The 15535-nt window shown below is 37.4% G+C and overlaps 1 protein-coding gene across 1 annotated transcript in view; it reads left to right on the top strand.

Annotated features, from left to right (window-relative positions):
* Nucleotides 1-784: 784 nt before the first annotated feature.
* LOC113073146 (slit homolog 3 protein-like) overlaps nucleotides 785-15535 on the top strand; it is a gene marked incomplete at its 5' end in the record, with an annotated part of 28341 nt that continues 13590 nt past the window's right edge. Inside the window, 10 exons of the mRNA XM_026246017.1 lie at nucleotides 785-969; nucleotides 3086-3160; nucleotides 3644-3787; nucleotides 5475-5618; nucleotides 9250-9413; nucleotides 11638-11773; nucleotides 12310-12378; nucleotides 13237-13308; nucleotides 13477-13548; nucleotides 15073-15144. Of these exons, the coding sequence (XP_026101802.1) occupies nucleotides 785-969; nucleotides 3086-3160; nucleotides 3644-3787; nucleotides 5475-5618; nucleotides 9250-9413; nucleotides 11638-11773; nucleotides 12310-12378; nucleotides 13237-13308; nucleotides 13477-13548; nucleotides 15073-15144 (1133 nt within the window). The remainder of the gene's footprint in view (nucleotides 970-3085; nucleotides 3161-3643; nucleotides 3788-5474; nucleotides 5619-9249; nucleotides 9414-11637; nucleotides 11774-12309; nucleotides 12379-13236; nucleotides 13309-13476; nucleotides 13549-15072; nucleotides 15145-15535) is intronic.

Here is a 15535-nt window from a genome sequence, read left to right as displayed (position 1 = left end):
ATTACAAAGCCATTAACATAATTAAGCACATTTCCCCAATTTCTCATTACTGTGTTACATTTCAGACATCCTACTCTGAGATTTTTTTCCTTTAAATCTGAACTGTATTACTTATACGGTTATTAATATTATTGTTTTTTTTATATATATATATAGCTATTAGAACATTTGCAATGAAAAGTACATATTTACATTTTATATAGAAAAATAGGTAAAATTGTGTTCTGAATTTAAATGTAAAATGTTACTTGTTACTTTTTATCTAAATCCCATTATTTGAAATTTAAACAGTATTACAGCTCTATTTAATATGAATATAAATTATTTAAAAATGTCGAACTGTTCGTATTTTAAATCTTTTTACAATGATTACAATGAAGTCATTAAGCCATTATAACGTGACACTTTTACATAAATGCTTGCAGGGAGAATACAAATGTACATTTTACTTAGAAAAATAAGTAAAAACTGTGTTCAAATATTTTACATATTTTTTATTTTATTTTAAGCCATTAAGACAGTTTACTTTGATATTTAATTTTCTAATTCCCATACTATTTGAAAAACACTTTTATTTAAATTAGCATACTGTATAGTCGGTACAACACAAAGCTTGATTTATAAATACCATTTATTATTGTATTTCATTTCATTTTAATGTGGAAGTGCTTCGTTGTCCTGGAAATAATGTCAAAAAGGCTTCATTTTTATGCAAATACATTTCTCATTTCTGTAGATTTGTGGATTATGACGTGTGGTTGACAGATTTTGAGCGTGATGTTGAATAAGCTGTCCGTCTCTCTGTCTGTGTTTGTCAGGGACGGAGGACTACCGCAGTCGTCTCAGCGGCGAGTGTTTCCAGGACCTGGTTTGTCCCGAGCGCTGTCGGTGTGAGGGAACGGTGGTGGACTGCTCCAACCTCAAACTCACCAAAATCCCCCCTCACCTGCCGGAGCACACCACGGACCTGTAAGGGTCACACATTTGAGCTTACAGACGCACCTAGCCACCCCATCATTGGCCATTTACAATCTCACCCCACATTTTTCCAGGGTGTCCCTCTGTCTCTGAGGCCTCGTTCCTCTGAATGTAAGGTCCTGTCCCCGGCTGAGTTGTGGTGAATGAATGTCCATTAGCCACCTAGCCTTGTTTTCCCTGGGCAGCGCTATTCAGGGTGACAGTGCGTTTGCCCTTGTGTTGGTGTGTGTAGAGGACACATCAGGGTTTTTTCAATTCGAGTCATCTGTCACACTCTCTCGTTCTCTCTCTGTCTTTCTGCGGCTCAGTGACTACAGCTTGCACCCGCTAGCGCAGGTGCTTATTTATAGCGCTCTTGCGGGAATGCTAGCATTCAGGAACCAGCACTTTATGTCTGATGTGCTTTCCCATGGCAAGCCCCGCTGGGGACGGCAGCCCTGGGGGAAGCAAGAAGACAGCCATGGTTTATTTACTAGATTCTACTTTACTAATGTTTGGAAAGTCTCTCTCAACCTTGTCTAGACCTTCTCTGCACCAGCCTGTCTCGCTCTGTTTGCAAAGGCATACTAGCGTACTGCTAACTGCTGTGCAGTATATGACTCATGCTGTCATTTGCTGGTTATAATTTCTTGTCATTTCTTGGTTATTCATTTGGTGCATTGAAGTCCTCCTGGGAAGTTCTTATAAGTTATTTTAAGTTGGGAATTGCAGTGCATTTAAATAACTTTGGTTAGAGTAAGATGCACTGTAAAAAAAATAAGAATAATAATTTTTCGAAGTTGTAAATAAAACAAAGATTGCTGGAGTAGATTTGAAAAACTCAAAAAAATCTACTACTACATTCCACTTCAAATTAAATCTGTGTGTTACTTGCTGTTTCTTTGTAATATTAGCTATATTTGCTAGCAGTTTAAAGCAAATCTCAGTTTATTGTGGCACTGAAGTCGCAACAAGATTTTTCTTAATCTATTAAATGATTAATAAAGAATGCACACTGGGTGTGTTTTGCTTTTTTATTCAATTTATGAATGTGCTATAAATTAAATGATGTATTCTATAGTAATCGTACAGATTTATTACTTTTATATGCAAAGTAACTATTCTTAATGCTTAGATCAGTTATATCGTAAATAAAAATTAATAATCATTCCATTCATTTTCACAAATGTAACATTATAAAAGACAGGTGATTTAAATACGTAAACATGATTTTTCCAACATGACTTGAATGCACCAAGTTATTTTGGAAGATATCTTGTGTATTACATGCATAGGTTTTCAAATGATTTATTTCTGAATAAACCCCCAATTATACAGTGAAAAAAAAAAGTATTTTAAATACATGTAAAATTTGATTGAAAATATTTACAATAGAATTTTGTTTCCCTTAAAATGCGTTAAATTCTGTAAAATTTGATGGACAAAAAAGTCCATTGTCTTGAGTGGAAATGCATGAATCATTTTCACACTCATGCAAAATTTCTGTTTGCATATATTCCTTTTGCAACTGGATATTTGCAGAACAATGGTAAATGTGACCGCACTTTTAGAATATTTCCAGTTGTTATTAATTTAAGATTTTCAACCAGTGTTTAAATCAGAATGAAACAGTAATTAATGTCAATTGGGTCCATATTTTATAATTTTTTTTTCTTTTCCTCCTGCCGTTCCTTCTTCCTTAAGCAGCTCCAGTTTGAATCTCCTCCATAAAGTACTATGCCTTTCCAAAATACACCATCTGTTTCCAGATTCTGTCTCCATTTTTCTGCACATTCGCCCGTCTTCCACCTCTACTCTTACTATTTGCAGAAGTATCAGAGTATGTCCTTCATGTTGTCATCACTGATGTTGAATGTGTATGAGAGTCACATACCCAGCCCTCACACCAGAGAGAGCGCTACTGATTTTTCATTACAATGACATCACAGTCCCAATTACACAGCGTCTCCCACATAAGAGACTTGAAGACTGAAACAGAGACAGAGTCTGAATGATAATCACTTCCCATCACTCCTACATGCTCCACTGAGGCTTACTAGTGCTTTATCTTATTATTATACAGTAGCTTGTGAGTCCTCTGCTTAACCGCTGTCTCTCTCTCCACCAGACGGCTGAACGACAATGAAATCTCCGTCCTTGAGGCTACAGGGGCCTTCAAGAAGCTGCCAAACCTGCGCAAGATGTACGAACGGGTTTATTTCTCTCTTTTGGTTTGACTGCTGAATGACATTGGTGTGTTTGGGAAATTCAGCTTCGCTATGGACAGCGGGACAAGAAAAGCTTCTGGAATATTCCGACCTAATAGGAAAACGCATGCAGTGATTTACCGTCAGGCGATATTTGCGGCCCACTCCAAAATTGGAAAAAGCGGTATTCGCTCAGGAAGAGGACTGGTGATTTATCATGCATGAAATTGCTTGCTATCTAGCACGGTTATAAATTGGGCAGATCTAAAAGCCCGACCTTACATTTTACTGAAGCACAGTTTAAAATTAAGCGGTGAATCATCGTAAACGTGTGTTTAGGATACAACCACAACCTATTCATATGATGAAACAAAGAATTTGCATTGTACCGTTTCAACCAGTGCTTTCTGTCATTTGTCAGAGTAATAAATAGTGCATTTGAGACACATTAAAAAAAAGCTTCAATTCTGTGTCTGCAGAAACTTAAGTAATAATAAACTCCGGGACATCCGTGAGGGGGCGTTTGACGGGGCCGAAGGCGTTTTGGAGCTGCTGTTGACCGGAAACAAGCTGCAGTCGGTCAGCGGACGGATGTTCAAGGGTTTGACCGGCCTCAAAACGCTGTAAGTATTGCCAGTTTCACGTTTAAGCTCATTGTTCAGTATTCTACGGTGCTCCTGCTCATTACATTGAAGACATGCCTCTGAGCCACGTTTACATTCATATATTCACACGCTTTTTAATAGAAATGCATGAACACCAGAGACACGGCCTTGGGAATGTGCTCCAGGAACTGCTCATATAGGCTATTTTAGAAAATAAAAATTGCCTGTTCTCTGCAAAAACTGTGATCGTCGGGTCTAATCACGATGCTGAGTGCGAGAAGCTATTCTAAGTAACTCATGGGCATAGACGTCTCCTATGCTGGCCAGCTATCGGGAACAAAGATGCTAATACAACGCATATTCTGAAGCCTGGTGGTTAGAAAAAGCCTTGCTAAGGTCTGCTGTCACACTAATTAGCCTAATTGGAGAGAGAGAAGTGCATAGGAGAGCAAATGAATGGAATCATGGTCCTGCAATATTGGATTTGGTGGCTTTCAAATCCCAGGAGTGTGTGTCCAAATTGAGTTTGTTCATCTCAGATCGCTGTTTGTCAGAGATTAATGCCGGATCTGCTGCTTTCGGGTTTTCAGCACAACTGACTCTGGTTTGCATTTAGCCCGTTTGTGCTGCTGAGGGCCTTTAGGAGAACCTGATTGTTTTGGGCAGCTCAGCCCTCCCCGATCGCCCCTTAACAAACTCATCTTGTCCCGTGTCACAGACAGAACATTTACATCTGTTTGTTCAAATACAGCTCGTTAACCCAAACTCTACACCTACAACAAAACTGTTTTGCATTTACAGAATTAAAGAAAAATAATAGATTAGAAACTCTAGGGTTCATTCCTGTACTTATACTTAGACTCAAGTGAATGTATAATGTTTTTATATATGATTACATTCTATAAAATATGTTTTATATAAATGAATGGATTTATATAGGTTTTATGTAATAGGTCGGGTTCTTTCTAGGAGAACGCACGAAAGATATATTTGCATATCATTTTTGTGTTATATTTATAATAATGTGCAACAAGGATGTTTCATTGATTTTAAAAAAGTGATAAAGACTTGTACTGTTAGAAAATATTTCAATTATAATTTAAATGTACATTAAAATAGAAAACCGTTATTTTAAGTTAATATTTTAATAATAATATTTCACAATTTGTTTCAGGATTTTTGATTAACTGAATGCAGCCTTTGATGAGCATAAGAGACTTCTTTTAAAAGAAAGCATTCAAAATTATACTGATCCCAAACTTTTATTTTATAATAATAATAATAATTGTTGTTGTTGTTTTATATATTATATTATATATATATATGCTCTGTTTAACTGACTTGCTGAGTTAAATAAAGGTTAATGGCATTGGCAGTTTAGCAATGTTTCATTTGAATGGTCTGATACACAGTAAATGCCGTCTGCTCAGATTTCCTGTAAATTATTTCACAACCATCAAATCACTGTAGACTCGTACCAGACTCCTGTCTCGATTTGTGTCTGCTCTCCTTCCTTACACCAGTATGTGTGTGTTTACCCACCCGCTGCATGTACGCCACATTCACAAAATACTGTTTCTGGAGTGAGGTGTTAGCAGTCATACTGATTGAATGCATTAGATCTCATAAACGCTCCGTGAGCTGCATGCGGCTGTCGGTCAGAGTCAGACTCAATGTGATCCACCTGCCTCTGTGTTCCCGTCAGGATGCTGAGGAGCAATCAGATCAGCTGTGTGGATAACGCCACCTTCACCGGCCTGAGCTCCGTGCGCCTGCTTTCCCTCTACGATAACCGGATCTCCACTATCGCCCCGGGAGCTTTCAACACCCTGCATTCCCTCTCCACCATGTGAGTCCTCCCCCTCACACACACACACACACACACACATTCCCCTCTGTGTCATGGGTTCACACAGTCATGCATCTATAACCAACTGGAATGCTTTGCGCAAAAAAAATTATAATTGAAAGAATTAGGCATTTTAAATCTCTGCTGCCTAATAAAACTAGTTCCTGTCTCCGTTCCAAACCCACAAATGAGTTAGTTGAAAAATTCACAAAGATGCAGGAAGTCAAACACGGTCTATCAGGTCACGCACCACCACCAATCAAGCGCCTGTTATATCTTCATATGCAAAGCGGATGAGGATGTGGTTCGAGCGAAGAATTCGTATTGTTTGCAGATGTTTTGATGTTCAAAATTATGAGGTTATGTTTTCTTGTCCTGGTTGTTTCTTGAACCTCAGAGGAGAAAATGTTGGCTTGCCCCATGGGGCAGGGTGAATTATTCAAAAATGGCTATAAAAAAGGGAAAATTGCTCTGCGGTCTAAAAATGGACTCAAAATTTTGTGCGATGATGATGTTGCCCATACAGAGGCAAATGTAGTGAATTAATTCTTCTGCCATTTTGTTTTAACTTTTGATTGTATGCTGTAAAAAATTGGGAACAGCTGGAGAAAACGATGTGCAATGCATTTTTAATACAGATTAATATCTGCATAGCTTTTTGCAGGGGAGGTAAACAAAGAACTGATCAACAAAAAAATGAACTCTAGTGTGTCACAGCCCTGAGGGAAAGACAAGAAAGAGAAAGATCAACAGAGAAAGCTGAAAGAGATCTCACAGATGTTCGTAGATAAACAGATGCTGTTAAGCATTCAAAATAACTTTTGGTGGAATCATAATTTAGAAAATAAAAATGTAAATGATGACTGCCGACACAGCAAGCCTCTGTAACCATTTGAATGATCATATCAGGCTGTATTGCTGGCACACATCACAACATGCAGCAATACACATGCTTCTCTTTTTCATTGGGTGAAAGCTCTACTTGCTGAAATATGTGAGCAGAGAGACTGTTCTGGTTTGCATGGGGTGTCATTCCTTCCGTTCTGACCGTCTAATCAAGTTTAGCATGCACAAACAACAAGAAGAATTGACACAATGAATTCATCCAATCAGTAACATATATTTTCCTTTTTTATCAAGGCGTAAACCAGCCATAAACTTCCTTTACAACCTTTTTCTAGCTTAGCACTATAGCACAGTTTATATATATTGTGTGTGTGTGTGTGTGTGTGTTGCTTAGTGTTTTGCTGTCTTTTATTGTTTTTATTTTATTTAATTTTTATTTATTTATTTTTTGTCATGTTTGCTTTGCTTGGCTGTCCTTTGTTTTAAAAAAATTGTTTGTGTTGTCATGTTTTGTTTGCTTTCCATTCTTAATAAAAACATGCATATTTATTTTTTATTTAAATACAATATTGTATTCTAAAATATTATTAAATATTCTGTTCTATATTCATTTTTTATTATTTAATTAATTTCAGAAATTAATTAATGTAATTATTGGTGTTTGTGTGTATGTGTGTGTGTGTGTGTGTGTGTGTGTGTAAAAGAGTACAAGAATGCTAAATGCATATATATAGTTTTTATATAAACATACATTTTGTAAATGTTTACACTAAAAAAAATTCAAATGTTTTTTTCCATCAAAAAAATAACTATTAAATATTCCCTTCTATATTCTATTTTTTCCTAAATATTCTTTCTTTAAATATTTTTTTTTTAAATAGAGTATGATAATGTATGATATGCTTATTTTCAGCTAAATTAACATATTTTGCATATTAAAAATATTGTATGGAATCTGGAAAACACCTTCGATTTTTTCATTCTTATGCCATAATCCGAGTTTTCCAATCAATATGTTGTGCTTTTTCTTTCAGACTCATTCTTTTACATTCTCTCTCTTTTTTGCAAGCTCTCTAATTACCTAGCGGCTGACACAGCCATGTCCATTTCAGTACAGGGCAGCTAAAAATATCCAGAGAGAGAGAGAGAGAGAGAGAGAGAGGGATAGAGAGAGAGAAAGAGAGAGAGAGAGAGAGAGAGCGAGCAAGGCCTCTCCACCTTTTCTCTTCCCCCAGTGCAGCAGGCATGTTGGGCTCACTTCCCTCCTGTTTCTCTCTCACTCCATCATTCATCCCTCCACCTCGGCCGAAATTAGAGCGGGAGTGTGTTTCCGGTTGGAGAGTTTGGAGTGAGCAGTCAGGACAGAGGTTACTTCTGAGTCCTTGCATTTGTGATTATTAAAGTAAAAATAGCCACGTGTTTTGTCAGTTATGTTCCATTTATTAAATTTAGCAGCATAAATATTCACTCATGTCTAGTGTGTGATATCATTCCCAAAGCAAACGTCTTCCTGGCTTGCTCTCTCTCAGCCAGTGTTTCTTTGCCCTTTACAGTGTGTGGAGAAAGCGATGTAGGAATAAGTAAAGGCAAGCACATTGCAGGATGGTGTTAACATGAGCACATCCTCTTAAGCTGCGAAGCATCTATTAGCGAAGCAGCGGAAGGTCAGCACACTCGATGAATTTATCCTGGAGGCTGTAGCGCAGCAGACACTCTGTGAAAGAGTTCCTCTGTGTCTGTTTCAGTAATGCATCCCGTCTGCCGGCTCCCTGGTGGGCCTCCTACAGTCATTGCTGGTGACGCTTTCAACTCAAGGCTACACTTTTATGATTTAGGTCTGTGTGCCACCACCTGAACTTTCAGAACTCAGTGAGGACGCATGAAAAATGGGCCAAATAACTTGATTCTGAAGCCTCTATTCCAGCAGTCCCTGTAGCCATTGATTGATGGATCGGTTTATACCCAAACGTGATGAAAATGTGTCTTATTCATGAGCCCTGTTTCCAGGGTTTTTTGTTTTAGTTTTTTTGGGGTCATAGAATTTTTACTGCAAAATTGCACTTTTACATTTTACAATATTCACATTCTACCTGCCCCAATAATCTGAAACTAAAACAGAATGACAAAGATTCAACTACATCATTAATAGTGGAAATAAATTAATCAATTAAAAAAAGAGAGAAAAAAATAATAATAATTATTTTAAATATAAAAATAATATTAATACTGCTCATAGTATAAAGGAGAAAAATAATTATACCTTCAGAATGCGTTTATGATATTATACATGACTTTAACAGTATGCTGCACCGAGCAAGCAATGATACAATTAGGCATTACCCTGTTTATGGTTCAGAGGATAACACTGAGATGGAACCCAAAAATTGCTATTTAAATTTTAAGAACATCGGAGACAATTTTAAAGAGAGAGTCTAAAAAATTTACAGAGGTTATACAGTAGGGTGTAAGTTTGCATTTTCTACATATGTCGAGAACGTTAGGATGTATCTTCAATAGTTTAGTCTTAAAAAGCAGCTTTCCATTAGTGTCTGTTTTATAACAATGTAATAACATAGCAAACGTTGCTATCGAACGCTGTCAGCACTGCAGGTCACATCGCAGTCACAATATGTAATTGTATTGCTATCTAAATGCAAATTCGGTTCTCCTGCTGGGTTAAATGGGCTGGAGTTTAATCGTTTATGTGGTAATTTAACCCTGCTGATTGCTTTCCGTTGTAATTATACAGTAATGGGGTTTGTGTTTTCTTTCTGTTTGTGTACAGTAACCTGCTGTCGAATCCCTACGTGTGTGACTGTCACTTAGCCTGGCTGGGACTGTGGCTTAAGAAGACCAGGGTGGTTAGTGGCAACCCACGCTGCCAGAAACCTGCCTTCCTGAAAGAGATCCCCATTCAGGACGTAGCCATGCCTGATTTCTCCTGCGACGGTATAACTCTCTTTTGTTCGCTTGCACTATATCTGCTGTTGATGGATCAGTAACTCAGCAAATGCCTGCATTAAAGAATGCATATTGAGAAATAAATCAGTCGTGCGTCACAGTGGTTTTAGCTAAATGAAGGAGCATGCACCTTGTCAGCCTGACCACCTTAACTTTAGCACAATCACAGATTTTGAGATTAACTTTTACCACCACTGCCAATGGCTGGTGAGTGATTTATTGTTATGAATCGTTTATATGCTATACTTTTATTACAAACATGTGATGATATATTACAAATTGTAATATTATGTTTATGATATGATTAGCATAAATATTATTAAATATTTATTAAAAAAAGATGCATATAAATGCAAAAACTTCAAATTAATATGAATAAAAAAAATAAAAAGTAAATTAATTTAATATATTATTGCTACTGTCATTAATAATAATAAAAATAATTTAGGGATATATATATATATATATATATATATATATATATATATATATATATATATATATATATATATATATATATATGTGTGTGTATATATATAATTTTTTATTATTTTTGACATTTTCTATCCTCCAATCTCTAAGTCTCCATTTATACAATGCTGTAAATAATTTATAAAATAATAGTAATATAATGATGATAAAATAATTTAGGGCCATATTTATATATATTTACACACTCTATATATATGGATTTAATTACCCAGTAAATGTTATATTGTACATATATACAGGTTTATCACCTCTTTCACAACAATTTTGAATGTGGTCCATGCAATTAGATATATATATATATATATATATATATATATATATATATATACACACACATACTTTATATGCTTATCTATATACTGTACACATAGACAGACAGACAATCTATACTTCCATCTATACAATGATGATTCTCTTTCATACTCTTCAACTCCTGTATGTCCACACTGGCCTGTTTATATACACTTTTGTTAGCACTGTCAGGATGTAGCATGTGCCATCCACACCACATCCATCTCCAGTTCCCATGAAATCACGCTGCTCAGATCAGGCCGCTGCATCTCCTCCTTCCAGACCGAGGCTCTCTCTCTCAGATTTCCCACACCTTCATCCCCCTCTCCCTGCTTCCCAGCGTCAGGGTAAATCACACACCCGTCCAGCTCCCCACAAGGCCGTTCTGAGAGGGCAGCACAAGGACAAATTCAACTCTGAGCGTGGAGGCCTCAGCATTAACTAGTTTTTATAGGGAACAACTAGTGTCCATAAAGACGGGGGGAAACAGAACCTCTCCAGACTGACATAAAGTTTAACGGAGAAAAAGAAACTGCGGTTTGGCTTCTGTCTGGCCGGGGTCCTGTGTTTCAGAAGGCCTCCCTGTCAAAGTCGGGGTGTTTTGGGAAGAAACAGCTCTTTTGCTGCTTCAGGGGAATATTGTGTTAAGAGAGCCGGCTCAGCTGTAGACGGCCGAAGCACTTTGAAACAAAGAGGTTGAAAGTGAGAGAAATCGCCCATTAGTTAGAAGAAGAAGTCTGTCAGGACTCATGTCTTGTTATTCTGTTAGTTCCTAAAGCGGGGCTCCAAAAAACTCACCAGCTATTTCAGTGCCCTGCAATTACAGCTAGAGTAACAAAGTCAAACTAAATTGATTTACGGGAAGATATTTTTGGTCGTTTGAAGGAGTCCAGTCATTGTAAAACTAGCCCACAGCCCCTTTGGCTCTTCTGCGTTTGCAGACACGTCCAGATCCAGCGTTCTCCGTCCAGACTCGGTCTGCGTGTTATTGTTGGAGCATATCTCAGTCTCCATTACCTCCCATTAATGGCTTAATTCACTGTTTCTTTTTAATCTGCAGGGCAATTCAGCCTTTTACAGATAGCATCTTACAGAGCTCGGATGAAAGCAGCTCGGGAGGAGGCTACAAGTATTGCTTGCAGGAAATGTGGAGCGAGCGAGGCCAAAAGCAATATTTAGCTGCTGATTTTAAACTCCTGTGCACTGTATCAGTTCACAAGCGTGTGCTGTAATAATGATACCCGTGTTTGGAGAATGGGCTATTTTCAGTGCACCTGTGCTCTCTCTCTCTCTCTCTCTCTCTCTGTCCTCCATTACTTCCTTTTAAAGAATTGATGAGTTTCTATATTAATTCTGTTAGCAACACATATTACATTTTTCTCTTGCATGATGTAAAGGAGCATTAAATATGCATGTCTTCCTCTCTCAGGTATTGAAGAGAATATCTGTCTGCCGTCGGTTCCTCGCTGTCCCGATTCCTGCTCGTGCTCGGACACCGTGGTGCGCTGTAGTAACCGCGGGCTGCGTTCGCTGCCTAAGGGGATCCCTAAAGATACAACCGAACTGTGAGTTTCTCCTTCCAGCTTCTTCTTTCTCTCTTTTTCAGTTTATAGGAGACAGGTAAGGGTTGGTGCAGTGTCACATCTTGTCGGTAATGGTTCTTGGGTTGTGCAGGAAAACTCCAGCAGGATTGACCTCTTCTCCTGAGTCGTAGTTTTTAGGACAAGACTCTGGCTCACTGACAGACCCCATTATCAAATCGCTTTGATAGCAGACCATGAGTTCCCTATCAAAGCCCCATTATCTGTGTCCTGTCATCTTGCAGTGGAACGGCCTTTTAGCACCTCACAAAGTGGCAAAATTAGGATGAAACTCACCCAAGAGTACATTTTGTACATAAGCACTCACACTTCATGACCGTTCGGTGGTGCTTTTCTGAAACCTAGCATCACTTCTCTATATCTAGAGCCACTTTGTGGTAATAAGACTATTGCTTTCAATGTAATATTGATTTTTAAGCCTGAAATGATATTTTAAATGAATCTGGTTTGTCTGAGGATTGTAGACTTGCCTGTTAACAGGACTTTTCTTATCGTTTCAGATACTTGGAAGGAAACCTCCTCACCTCCGTTCACAAAGAGCTTGCTAATCTGAAACACCTGACACTGCTGTATGTATTTCTCCACTTTTCATTTCGATTTATTCATTTGACACACACTTTTACCTTTAAGGGACCTATTTGTGAATTAAATGCATGCATTTGTATGTTTGTTTTAAGCTTTATTTTTATTTCCTGAACCTGCAGGGATTCATTTAGCAATTTTAGGAAATATGAAGCACCTGTATACACACAAAAAGGTTTATGTTTGCAAAAAAAAAAAAACACAATAGAAAATGTGACATTAAAAACCTTTCCATTGTTTAACTGTAAGTTACTTTAGCAAATATGGTGAAAATTTTAAACAGTGCATTTTATGTAATTTTACTGTAAAATGTTGTCAAATTAATGATTTTTGCAAGTAAATCTATGAATGAATGTATAATTTGCAGTGAAAACATGAAAAATATCACATTCAGTATTATATTTTATTTCAGTAATTTAGTTTCTTCTAATTTTTCTTATCAGCAATGTACATGAAGGTGTTTTATTCAATGTTATGCTTTTAGCGCATGTTTTTTCATGTTTGTGCCATCGTACCCTGATGCTGCTTTTTTCTTTGTTCATATGACCATATGCAGCATTTATATATAAAAATTTGCCATATTTTTTAGATAAGGTACAAAGCAAATTTAGTTGATTTTCATGCATCTTGGTATAACAATCAACCACTTCCCATAATCCCTGAGACATTAAAAATGAGTGAGTTTTTTGCAAAAGTTAAGCATGTAATATTTTTTGCAGTAAACGGTTTAGTTTGTAAGCGTGTTTGCATGCTCTGGCTTTGGATTGTGAAGGCATGTTGTAGACGTTGTTCTGAGGGTGTGTGTAATTGAATCTGCTGTGTGTTTGTGTGTGTTTCCTCTGCAGAGACCTCAGTAATAACAGCATCAGTCTTCTTGCACCTCTCACCTTCAGCAATATGACGCAGCTCGCCACCCTGTGAGTAACACAGAGATCCAACAATCAAACACAGTTTCTGTGTCGACAGATGTGTGTGGCAGTGCAGTCATGTGAATGTGATTACTACTGTTGACAGAAATGTTGACATTAAATGAGTGTGTGTTTGTGTCTGTGTCTCACTCATATTCGCTCTCTCTTTCTCTGCAGTATCCTGAGCTATAATCAAATTCGCTGTGTCCCGGTTCATGCATTTGATGGCTTGCGTTCTCTCCGCCTGCTGTAAGACTCCCTTTTGTTTTTCACCTGATGAACCAGTGATCTGCTGCACGGTCACATCAATCTCTCTCTCACACACACACACACACACAGTCACATCAATCTCTCTCACACACACACACACACACACTCAGTCCCCATGCACCACAACACCTCTGTCAGATCCTAATAACCTGCCTCATGAACATCGGGAGATTACTGCCTGAACAAAGCTGCTTTAGAACAACATGTTCACAGCATAAGCTAGTTCTGAAGGAATGAAGCAATAGATTTTAAGAGCACTTAAGTCCCACAGGGAAAAGGTTTTTTTTTTTTGGTATGAAAGTCACATTAAAATGGTCTTGGCAACTTTTTAAGGTGCCTTCGTTTATTTTTGTTACTTACCAGACTACTTACAGACTCAAACTCAAAAATGCACTGTCTTTTTTAAGTTTTAAATTAAATCAAAGATTATAGGAATTCAGAAAAAAAAATGTTTCTACATCTATTTTTTCAGTGTATGAAATTTTTAATTATAATATTCTAAGGAGAGTGTAAAATAAGCATGAAGTATGTAAATATTAATTGTGCAAAAATTACCATACCGTTCAAAAGATAGGGAAGTTTTTGTGGAAACCTTGATGTTTTTTAAAACACAGAATTTATTCAAATGTATTTGAAATAGAAATCTTTTGTCAGATTTGATTGATTTAATAAAAAAGTTAATTTCTTTAAACAAAATCTCTAATTCTAAACCTTTGAATTGTAGTGAGAAAAATCTAGGTAAATACCACTTATGAACCAATTTTAATTATTTTATTTTTTTAGCATTTTTTATCTTATGAAAAAAATTTTTTATAAAATATTGTACATGTGTTTATGATACTAGAATATGAAAAAGGGAAACATTTCTATTGAAAATATAATTTCCATCACATATTTATTTGGCATCTTGATATGTGATGAAAAAAAAATAAAAAAATAAAACATTTGTCCATGCGTAAAAAGTTCTGAGATGCATGTATATTCACTCTTGTAAGTTATTAGGAGACAAATCAAAGAGTGAGTTTGAAATATGTGCTCATAGTTTAAGATTCATCCTGGGCTGGATAGGTTATCAACACCCTGTGTGCACAGATATGTTAAACAGCCCAAAGGACGCCCACCTTATTCCGGCCCTTTTAAGATTAGTCTGCCAGGCAGTCATCATTGTCACTTTTTAATTTCCCAGAATGCCCCAGGGCCAGTGCTGACGTGGCCTCAAGGTCCCGTAGCTGTCCAATCATGTTCTCAGGTTGCAGTCTGAGTGTGTATGTGTGGGCAGAGTGCCCCGTGATACAACAGGAGAAATTATTAAACAGAACCGACACAGCATACATTGACATCTCAATGCAAATCTGCCGTTCCCACCGGTGTCCTGTAATCTTCACTGAGTGCGGTGAATGACCAGTCCTTTCTTTCTCTATCTCCGTTTATATTGTGGAAAACAATGGAACCAACTCCCGGAGCTCCACGCTTTTTCATTTCCTTTCTATTCTTCTCTTTCAGAACCCTCCACGGAAATGACCTTTCAACTATTCCGGAGGGAGCCTTCAGCCACTTGACATCTCTGTCTCATCTGTAAGTGTGTGTGTGTGTGTGTGTGTGTGTAAAAGCATGCTCTCTCTGCCTCTATTAATGATGGACTCCCGGTCTAAAGCTTAGAGACCAACTCAGGTCTTTAGACTCAGTGTAAGTTTTACCTCATTACCGGGTGCAACCTAGAGAGAGAGAGAGCAGCCTTGTGCTCCGCGCTCGGAGACCGAGCCCCACAGGAAATCTTTGTAAATTTTATTACAGCTAAAAGCATCTATTATGGAGGCTTATGGTGGTGCTGTTTTTTTCCTCTCTGGCTGTAGTTCCTATGCCGGTTTGGAGCGGGGCTACTGTAGCTCCTTGTTTCCTCATTGAAAAGAACTGTCAGAAAAAAATCCCCATTGAGGAATAAAGGGCCTGTTGAACTGAATGAAGT

This window comes from Carassius auratus, unplaced genomic scaffold (genome assembly GCF_003368295.1).
Source record: "Carassius auratus strain Wakin unplaced genomic scaffold, ASM336829v1 scaf_tig00011459, whole genome shotgun sequence".
NCBI lineage: Eukaryota > Metazoa > Chordata > Actinopteri > Cypriniformes > Cyprinidae > Carassius > Carassius auratus.
This window is presented reverse-complemented; position numbering and strand designations above follow the sequence as displayed.